Consider the following 10,512-nt stretch of genomic DNA (forward strand, 5'->3'; position numbering starts at 1 on the left):
AGAGTATGAAATGATTTAGAGTTGTTCGCCAAAATTGGCTTAATATGTGTGGGTATTGACATTGTAAAATATATGAGCATGTAGTTATGCAAATAGATACCCATATCTAAATGTGAGAGACAAGATCTGGCGTAAATTATCTACTTGTCATTAAAAGTCGTTCTCTAGTATCTCTGCAGGAGATATATTAAGTTTTAACTATATGTTGAAGTATGTAGTGCTTCTATAGTCTCGTCTCCCACCAACGTTTGAGTGACACACCCGCTTTTACACCCTGATAGAAATCTTGGAAGAGGGATAATTAATTAAAATCGCATCAAGCATTTTACATGATTTTCATTCTTTCTTTTCTTATCAGTAATTTACACATTAAATTTGACTGAACGACTAGATAAATCAGTATGTTTCTATACCCTTTATAGTATTAGCATGTATAGGCCTGTTTCTATACCCTTTAATTATATTTTCCGTCTTCCAAGATCAGCTAATTTGTGACATATTCTTCCGATTATCGTCAAATGTATCGGATATTTATATCGTGCATGTATATATCTAACTGTCTATACTTATGTGACCTATCATAAATAAGGTAGTTTTAGCAAGCTGTTGTGTACAAGTAATAAATAAAGGAAAAAAATGATTAAATTTATTTCAGGGAGAAAGACAGTTGTTATTTTCGACATATGAGGTCTTTTTTCGAAGTTGTCTGAGTAGGTCAAGAAGCTATGATTGGTCTGGGTTTAATCCTACTCATGAATTCAACGCCTCACGAGTTGATACAATGTTTTCATTCATTCATCTATCCAATCTGAATCTTCTTATTTTATGATTTGCCTAGTAGATTTACAGCAATTAAATGATCACTCAATAAATCATTATACGTGTAATATATTTCAATGAACTGGTCAACTAGACATTTGAAACCCCAGAGCTTTATAAATACAGTTCTCTATCGGCTTTTACAGAGAAAATGATTTTTCATCGTCACGGTTGACTACAACAGGCAATTACTATGGTTTGAGACTTTTGACACGATAAGCACGTGCACTGTGATTTTAACATTAAATTCGAGTTTGAGTGCAATGCATGTTGAATGTTCTTCTCGGACACAAATTAAGAAGGGAGGGCACGTATTAAGTGCCAAGTTCGAAAAGTTCGGATGCAAAAAGCGTTATCCTCGTGTACAGAGAGATTGTGGAAAATGCACAAAGGTAAATTATCACGATTTCGTGCTTCAATTAGAAACCTTTTAGGGCAAGACGGAGACGCGTCCGGGGTTTGTAGTCGGTAGCATAATGCTTTTTTGTGTCTTAATGAGCGGGTTGACCCTTGTTAAGACCAGAATATATCTACATATACATGTATACCGCCAAATTAAGGGATCTGGATAACCTACAACAATTAAGGTACTGGACTCATCAACCAAATCAAATCAAAATGTATTTATAATCGGTATGCATATATAACATTTACCAAAATATAAGTTATGTACGTATAGCTTTTGACCGACCATTCGATATCATGAGCTAATCTTTGCCAGTGTCTTTCAAATGGAATTCGAAAGACTCTGTCTTTGTACATTGCTTCACTTGTGATGAAACATGGGTGGTGCGATAGCTCAGTTGGTCAGACCACTGACTGTCACTCCTGAGGTTTCGGGTTCGATCCTGGGTAACACCCTTGAGATTTTTCAGAGGCACTTTCAGTATTTCCCACCTACCTAGAGATTTACTGGTAAGAAACTCGCAGTTTTTGAAAATTCGTGAGTTACTCAACCATAAGATTAAATTGCTTATTTATTTATTTATTTCTATATAAGAATTACAATCTGATTAAAATCAGCTCTAAAAGTATGCTGCGCTTATGTAAACAAAAGAAATTCAGAGACATCGTAAAGTTCTATGTTATTCTCTAAAGTATTCTAAAACTAATTAAAGTCGGTATCTTCCGTTTTCGATCGGAGACCGGGAATCGTTGATTAGTATGTCAATACACTGGTTTCCAGCGCGGATATTCAAGTGTTACGTTATAACAGGAAACCAGGATACAATATGTAAAACAAGATGGCAGCGCCCATCTGATGCAATGCTTTTGAAACATTAACACTGAAATAGTTAAATGCGGCGCGTGTTCAGTTGTGTTACAACTCGTTTTGCAAATTTCATTAAGCTATCAAAATTTTTGTACTCAACAAGAGCGGGGAACATGAATCTCAGTCCTGGAAAAGTCGTAAAATTGAGCGTAAACGGTTTGTATTTAGTTTTTGTTATAATTTATAGGGTATGACTAAATACCGAATATGAATTCATATTCGCGAACCGAATATGAATATGAATTTAATAAAATTTTGGCTTAGGGTCAAATATTATACCATAGTGAATATTAGTTACTTGAAAAATTAAAGCATAACTAGTATATTTTATAAGCGTTGTTTTTATATGCATGTATACAGTGTCAAATTAATGTTCATATTTGGTATTCTTGTCATTCTGGTATCTTTCTGGTCACAATAATTTGCAACCAATGCAATAATAATAATTTGCAACCAATGCATTAAATTCATTTAATTTCATTCAATGAGATGATGAAAGTATATAATATTAGTCTTTGTTTACGAAACTATTTCAGACAAAGTTCAGGTATATCTATAATATGAAATTAGGCAATGCCTATGAACGGAAAAGAGTCAACTCGGCCCTATACCAACTCGGCACGGGTCAACTCGGCACGGGTCAACTCGGCCCACTTTACAAGAATATATATAACGTTAACTTTGCTTTGCATGTTGTTAAGGTAAATGAATAATAAGAAATATCTTTTTATTATATAACTATACATTGTACTTCTTCTGAAATAAAGTATATTTAAAAAAAAAAGTTATTTATCTGTCTTGCAGATTTGATAAAATTAATATAGATTTTAATAAAATGTGTTTCCTTAGATGCATTTCGTTTGTAAAGTAATATTAAAAGAAATATGAAACATCCGTGTATCATAAATAATAACAATAATTAGAATAAATAGTGTTAACACAAACCTAAATATTAATGGATAAGTGGGCCGAGTTGACCCGTGCCGAGTTGGAATAGCGCCGAGCTGACTCGGGGGCCGAGTACGTTTTAGGGCCGAGCTGACCCGGATTCCTATGAACGGGGAAGTCGAAAAATTCCTTTCATTCTTTCCGTTTTAAAGGTGTCATTCGGTATTACATGCACCGCTTCCGTTTTCACTCGGAATACTCGACGATTATCATTTATCCGAAAAGTTGAGATTTGTTCCGTTATCGGAATACCCCGCCTATTATCATTGAGTTACATTGAAAATGGCGGCGCCCGACTAGAACTGACACTAAAAATTTCATTGATAGGTATAGAATTCTATATATTTTTTAATTGTTTTTTATTTGATTTTCTTTTAAATATACACGTGTAGTCTATAGCCGGGCAAGCCAAAGCCCGGGCCCGTATAATATTCATATTCGGTATCCTCGTTCTTATTCTGTCACGATTATGAATTAAATCTTTACAATACATGTATAGCAAGTCGCAGTAACTAAATTACTTAGCAAATTTAAACTGTCATCTTTGTTAAAACAAAGTTTCATTTCAAGTTATAGTTTGAAATATCTATTTACTCTTGTGAGCTTTTTTATATACTGTTTAAAGTAAGGTTCATGTTCGTCATTCTCGTTCATATTCGGGTAACTTTTTGATCACAGTAATTAATTTACAACCAAAAGATCAGAATTTATTTTCTTTCATTAACATACATATGATACAAGTAATTAATAGTCTCTGTTGACGTAAGTAATCCCATAAGAGCTGATTTTAAGAAAAAAATATTCATATTCGGTACTCCCGTTCATATTCGCGAATATGAATTCATATTCGGTATTTAGTCATACCGTAATTTATATAACGTTATATATTTGTTAAACTTATTATGTTTCATGATAGTATGATTTATTCAGTATGCCCACTTATCCCTTTAGGTTTTACGGAAAAGGAAGGTTGATGGATTTGGTCACAAAAGAGCAAGTGGTTAACATAAATGTCATCTGAAACAGTGAAATTCAGATCTAAAAACCACTAATTTTGCTCTTTCAAAAATAGAAATGAGTCGCGTCATGACAAAACCAACATAGTGGGTTTGTGACAAGCATGGATCCAGACCAGCCTGGGCATCCGCACAGTCTGATCAGGATCCATGCTGTTCGCTATCAGTTTCTCTACTTGTAATAGGGTTTGTAAGCGAACAGCATGGATCCTGATCAGACTGCGCAGATGCGCAGGCTGGTCTGGATCCATGCTGGCCGCAAATGCATTATGTTGGTTTTGTCATGACGCGCCTCATATACAGATCTATTTATTTACTCGCTTTAAGAGCAAGTTACTGATATATTTACTGGTAAATACAAATTCAAAGTATGTTACATATATATACATGTATGACTGTCACAATCAAAGTCAATGATCTCAATCAAGATCACTATAAATTTTTCATGAATTAAATCATCAAAAACAAAATGATGATACTTACAAGGTTTATATTGGAGAGGAGAATAATAAAATAACATTACTTCAAAAGAAAAATTTTTCTGACAATAGTATGAATAATATCTGAAATTTATTCTTTTAGATCATAAGAGAGTGGTGGAGCAAGCTGCCGACAGCTTGTTAAATGGTCATATCATCACAGTACCCACAGACACAGTGTATGGGATAGCTGGTCTAGCCCAAAACTCAGAAGGCATCAGCAGGATATACAATATTAAGAGAAGGAATCTCCAGAATCCCATAGCAATCAGTGTAGGCTGTGTACAGGACTTCTACAAGTAAATAAACTGCTTTTCACACATATTTTGAAAATTCAGGTAAATGTCTAAAGTTGAAAAGAACACTAAAGTGATTCATTGTGTTTATTTGTAAGGAATACAGTGTCAAAACACTTATCTTAGAGGTAATCCAACTAATTGCAGTCAATTTGATATGGTAATTTTTATAAAGAAGCAGTTATAATGGTTCTGTAGCCCTGAGAAAATAATTTTTTTATAACTAAAAGTAAGTTTATGAAATTTAGTTAATACAGAATTTATTCTTATTTGATTGTGAACTAAGCTATAAGCTTATTCATACCATCTTGAGATTGTTCCTGGAACCAACTTAGAAATGACTGGAAAGTTTTTTGCTCAAAGAAACAATGGCTTGCCCTTATTAGGGTTTGAACTATGCTGAGAGTGATTCTTGCATTACTAGTCTGACACATTTGCCACTTGGCCATGTCACTACTTATGAAATGTATAGAAAGTTTAATATGAAATTTATAGGGAGAAGTTTAGTAGAAAAACTCATATCATTTTAAGATTAATAATTATGAATAATTAAAAATCAGTTTTATTTAAAATTATATTTTTATTATAACCAGGTGGAGTAAAGTAGTGGTACCTCAAGACCTGTTGGAGGATTTGTTGCCAGGACCTGTGACAATTGTTCTGGAGCGGTCTTCTAACTTAAATACAGATCTGAACCCAGGTACAGACCTTGTTGGTATTCGCATTCCAAATCATCCTTTCATCATAGATCTTGCTCAGAAATGTGGGGGACCAATAGCACTTACAAGTGCCAATATATCATCAACCAAAAGTACTCTCAATATTCAGGTAATACCCAGTGTTGTGTGTTTTATTTTAAGATCAATCCAAACTGAAGTAACATGCCATCAGATGAGTTAAAAAAAAATTCAAAATGAAAACTTATCCCTTTGAAAAAGTAAATTATTAAGGTCTTTTAGTGTGTACTTACATGTTACTCATATATATCTGATCCATGTGATGTTTGGAATGTTGTCAATCAGAAAGAATTTACGGTGCAAACTCGGCACAGCATCCCACTTTAGAGAAATAGCCTCTTCACTACAATAAATCAGTTCTTCCAAAAGCAAGACTTCTTAATGAATTTAACCTCTCTCTTCAACAACCAATACCTTTGTTTTTCAAAGTCTGTTGCTATTCAGAGGTTTAACTGTAGACTTTTGTCAACAAATTTCTGTCTTATTGCTTACTGAGCAAAGGCTGTGTTTTGCAAATTTTGTTACAAAATGTATGCACAACTTTTTAGACTGGAACTGTAACATGTTGCCAACTTAATACTGTTCTGCTGGTGTTTTGCAGTAAGTGGCAATCAAAGAACATGTTATTTATTTCTCATTATTAATATTAGGGTTTCTTACCTATAGCCTTGTCTATATTTCAGGAATTCGAGGAACTGTGGCCCAAGTTAGATCTGATATGTGATGGAGGCCAACTAGGAGACACAGAATTTTCAAGGCGTGGCTCTACTGTTGTAGATTTGTCTGTCAGAGGAAAATATAAAATAATTAGGGATGGAAGGTATTGATGTTAACTTAGTTTATATGGAATTATTCAGTTTGGTTTTGTAGTAAGCTTAAGCTCATGGACACTCTTGTGTCCATTCCTGGAACTATTCAATACTAAGCAATAAGAGTAAAATTTCTTGCTCAAGAAAACAACAGCTTGTGTCTGACTGGGTTTGAACCCACATAGAAGCAATCCTAAGTTTACTAGTCAATATGTGATAAATTGAAGTTGTTTTGAATTAAAGTTACATACTTTGTAAAGAGGAGATTATACGAGTTCTTATAGCTCAAAGCTTAAGGTTTGCAACACAATTATTCATTGGCTAATAATGATGACTATTATCTGTATACATGTCTGCTGCAAATATTATTTGTATGACTTGTTACATGACCATGGATATGCAGTTATTTGCTGAAACTGCTTCGATAATTATCACTTTTGAAAGGGCATGTTACCTGTCAAGAAATTTATAACTACATGTATTTATGTACACAGTGATACAGTATAAACAGTTAAAGATCCTATAACTCAGATTTTTATATGGTTTTATATCATTATCTGATGCTCAATTGAAGATTTATCAATAATGTAAATTTAAAAAAGCATTTTTTCTAAAGATATTACCGAATTTACATTTGATGTTAATAAAGGGAGGTAATTTGAAATCTATTTTCAATACAGTCTAAGCCAAATTTTTCAATAAGAGGAATACATAGATTTAATTGATTACGTATCATGGGAATAAACATTTGCAGTACATATTTAACATATTCTTGGATGTTTGGAAATTGTTTTAGAAGAATAATTATTCACATATATAAATTGTTACATTCCTACAGGGTTCTCACTAGGACTTTAAAACATGGAGTCCATGGACTCCCAACCCTGAAAAAGTTGGAGTCCAAAAGCGCGTCGCAATTAATATGTTTACAGATTAGTTATTTAATGCTCACAATAGCATTGCTGATATTTTGAATCTTCAAGAAACTTTCAAAGTTTATAGTTATTCACAACAAACTCTGAACTACATAGTAAAATTATTGTTTTGATATTAATATTTATTTTGAAATTATTTCATTATAATGCATCAACACATGGAAATCGTTTTTTATTTTTCACTTTCATACCAAATCAAATTTTATTCTGGTAAAATAAGTCCACTCTAAAGACAAAAAGTTTATATTTGTAAAAAAAACGTAAATGTATATAGGCAGCGTTTTGCGGAATGAATAGGAAAATCGTGTACAGCTTCACACAGTGTGTAAGAGATTCATCCGATCGACAATTATTTTAGCAAATATCTTCAAAAGGGGGCAAATTGAAGATCGATATTTAAAGATTTAATGTTGATTGAATAATAAAGGAACAATTCATTCACATGTTTGGCTTGGAAACTGAGAATTTTTGCGAAATTTTAGAGTTTCTGGCGAAGTGAAATTGCCGATGTTCGGGATCAATTTTCTGATAAAATCTAAATATCAAAGAAAAGCGTATGTGTATTTTGGTTTGTTGCCCTGGAATTTCGGCATAATATCTCAAATTCTTAATACTCTTATAGATCGTTTTTGAAGGAATGAAACGAAAGCAAAATTTTGCCTAGAAAATGCCGAAAATATTCGACAATAATTCAAAATTACACTCATTTGTAATTTGAAAAAACAGTCTTTAAACTTGCGGCGTAAATAGTCAATATTTTTATCCTTTTGTCGGTAAAATTTGCTAATTTCCAATAAACTGTTGATCAAATATATCTCGTGTTATATTATCTGATAATTACACCTACAGCGCGTGTACATACATTAGTCTGATCTCTATTGCGTGATAATGATCGAAAGCGTTATCGCTGATTGGCTAATTGCTTCACGGGTCGATGTGCATAGGACCGCCTACCTATGGACTGACACGCGCTGACGAATTTGTGTATTAGTGGTTGTAAACAATCGGCAATGTTTATGCGTCCCAAGGCAAAATTAAGCGTACGTGGAATCCTTGCTCTGAAATATTTGCGTCCAGCTGTAATAAACATGCGTACCGGGACGCCGAAATAAGCGTCCCCGAGAACCCTGTTCCTAATTACAACATACAGGATCTTTAATAATGCATTGTGCATTTCAGCAACTTTGTACAGAATGGCAAAGTCAATATTTTTCTCTTTGTTTATTTCAGTGCAAAGAAAGAGACAGTTGAATTGCTTGAAGGAAAATATAGTCTGGTGGAAAATACTTGATAATTGCTACAGTTGTAGCAACTTGACATTGAACAATTACTCTGTGATATTATCCCATCTTGCATAACTTATTACACATGTACAATAGCTAGACATGCACAAATAAACATGTAAGGAGCACTGGTTGTACAGGAAGTTACATGTATCATCTTTGTTCAGGCATTTATTTTACCTCTAACACTACCCTAATTGTAAGATGAACTTTCTCTGTCTCACCAGTAAAGCTGGAAAGATGCCACATGGTCTTTACGGTGTTGGTGTGATGTAAAACCGGACCAAAAACAAAAAACACTTGCCCTGCTTTGAATTTAGAGCTATTTATTGGTATTTTAAGTGTTTCTTCAATATAAAAGAACTAGACTTAAACAGAAAACTGTATAGACTACATAAATACTGGAACGCACATAATTTCATGAATTTTTATGGTTATGTCAAAAAAGACAGTTCTATAGGTTCTTAGATTTGAGGATTGTTGAATTTTGCAAATAAAGTAAAATGCAAATAACATTCATTTAAAGCAAAATAATAAGGATAAATAGAGGATATTTGTTTGTTTTGCATGTAAGATTGAAATATAATTTCACTGAGTGAACACCAGATGCAATATTTTCACGAGTGGCGTAGCCACGAGTGAAAATATAATAGCTGGTGTTCACGAATGAAATATATTTCATTATCTTATATGTAAAACAAATAAATTTTCTTTTTATTTTATGCTTTTTAAGTGATTTTAAGTATTTTTTTACTGATTTTGTCGCGTAACGTCGCGCATTCTCCTTTGTGACGTCATTATATCATGACGTCACATCATCAGTTTTGAAATATAGTTCTGTTAAATTTCTCTAATTTTGTTAGAGTTTTAACATGATGTATGATGACATAGACTTTCTTTTCCTAAATAAGCATACTTACGTATGGCGGCATTCATTTCTGCCTGTTATTCCATTTAGTTATGATTTTCTTTCATTCGCATTCAGATATAGTCTGGCTACAGTGAAAATTATATTTTATAAATTTCACTAGTGGTTTATCAGAATATAATCATCTGATATATTGTAATAAAACACTGGAAAGCATGAAATAATAAGAAAATAATTTTTTTAAAACTGCCTAAAATTAAAAAAAAAATATCTTGTTTTTTTTTTTTTTTTTTTTTTTTTTTTTAAGTGCCTCTTCCATTTCTTTACCTGGCATTTTGAGAAATTTGCAAGTCATAGTTTATATAATATCAGAACATTTAGCTTTGAAAAGTCTTAATTATGTTTAATTTCAAACCACTTGATGCTGTTGTTAGAATATTTACAGAAAATATTTTTATGGAAACAATTGATTTAGTTTTAGTTTTAACATATTTTATTCATAAGCATACAGGGTACATAATATACATGCATTCAATATATACAATGGTAAAATGGCTTAGAACAAAATATATGACTGATTTGATATTGTGTATAATATTGTCCTATGATTTTTTTTTCAATATAGAACTTACGTGTTTAAGATTTTGTCTTAATTCTGAAAGAAAAAAATGATCTGGAGAACATTTTGTCCATATAAAGTGTTTTTACTGTGCTATTGCATAAGAATGTCAGTATAAACATATTTTTATTGTATGTATTTTTATTTCCTACCTCATCAGAGCACAGAATGCTCAGAGAAAAACTATTTTGCTCTTTTTAACTACTGATAGTGTCCACTTGAAACTTTACACTTGTCTTTTGGATCATTATTGAAGATAACTGTCATGCTGGTTTATAACACTTGTATTAAGTAACTGGCATAGATATATAACTCAAGCACAGATCTTGAATGATTATTGCCCTTTATGAAAACTTTTAATTAATATGGTTGTGCATATTTTCTTGACCTAGGTATTCTGGGAATTGCATAAAGGGCAACTTATGAAAAA

General features: G+C 32.4%; 1 protein-coding gene across 1 annotated transcript; it reads left to right on the plus strand.

Annotated features, from left to right (window-relative positions):
* Nucleotides 1-2,047: 2,047 nt before the first annotated feature.
* Nucleotides 2,048-9,279, plus strand: LOC132719177 (threonylcarbamoyl-AMP synthase-like). The gene is made up of 5 exons (XM_060702925.1): nucleotides 2,048-2,248; nucleotides 4,639-4,834; nucleotides 5,425-5,659; nucleotides 6,252-6,388; nucleotides 8,543-9,279. The coding sequence occupies exons 1-5, from the start codon at nucleotides 2,119-2,121 to the stop codon at nucleotides 8,601-8,603; spliced, it is 759 nt and encodes a 252-aa protein (XP_060558908.1). The 5' UTR covers nucleotides 2,048-2,118; the 3' UTR covers nucleotides 8,604-9,279.
* Nucleotides 9,280-10,512: the final 1,233 nt, after the last annotated feature.

Source organism: Ruditapes philippinarum, unplaced genomic scaffold (genome assembly GCF_026571515.1).
Source record: "Ruditapes philippinarum isolate M1 unplaced genomic scaffold, ASM2657151v2 ctg1158_1_1_1_1, whole genome shotgun sequence".
NCBI lineage: Eukaryota > Metazoa > Mollusca > Bivalvia > Venerida > Veneridae > Ruditapes > Ruditapes philippinarum.

What these genes read in the sequence shown, in the direction of transcription:
- LOC132719177 (XM_060702925.1), top strand. Translation starts at nt 2,119, where the DNA reads ATGCGGCGCGTGTTCAGTTGTGTTACAACTCGTTTTGCAAATTTCATT. An exon ending in CGTAAAATTGAGCGTAAACG is followed by an intron (nt 2,249 to 4,638) that starts GTTTGTATTTAG and finishes TTATTCTTTTAG; the next exon opens with ATCATAAGAGAGTGGTGGAG. An exon ending in AAAATAATTAGGGATGGAAG is followed by an intron (nt 6,389 to 8,542) that starts GTATTGATGTTA and finishes TGTTTATTTCAG; the next exon opens with TGCAAAGAAAGAGACAGTTG.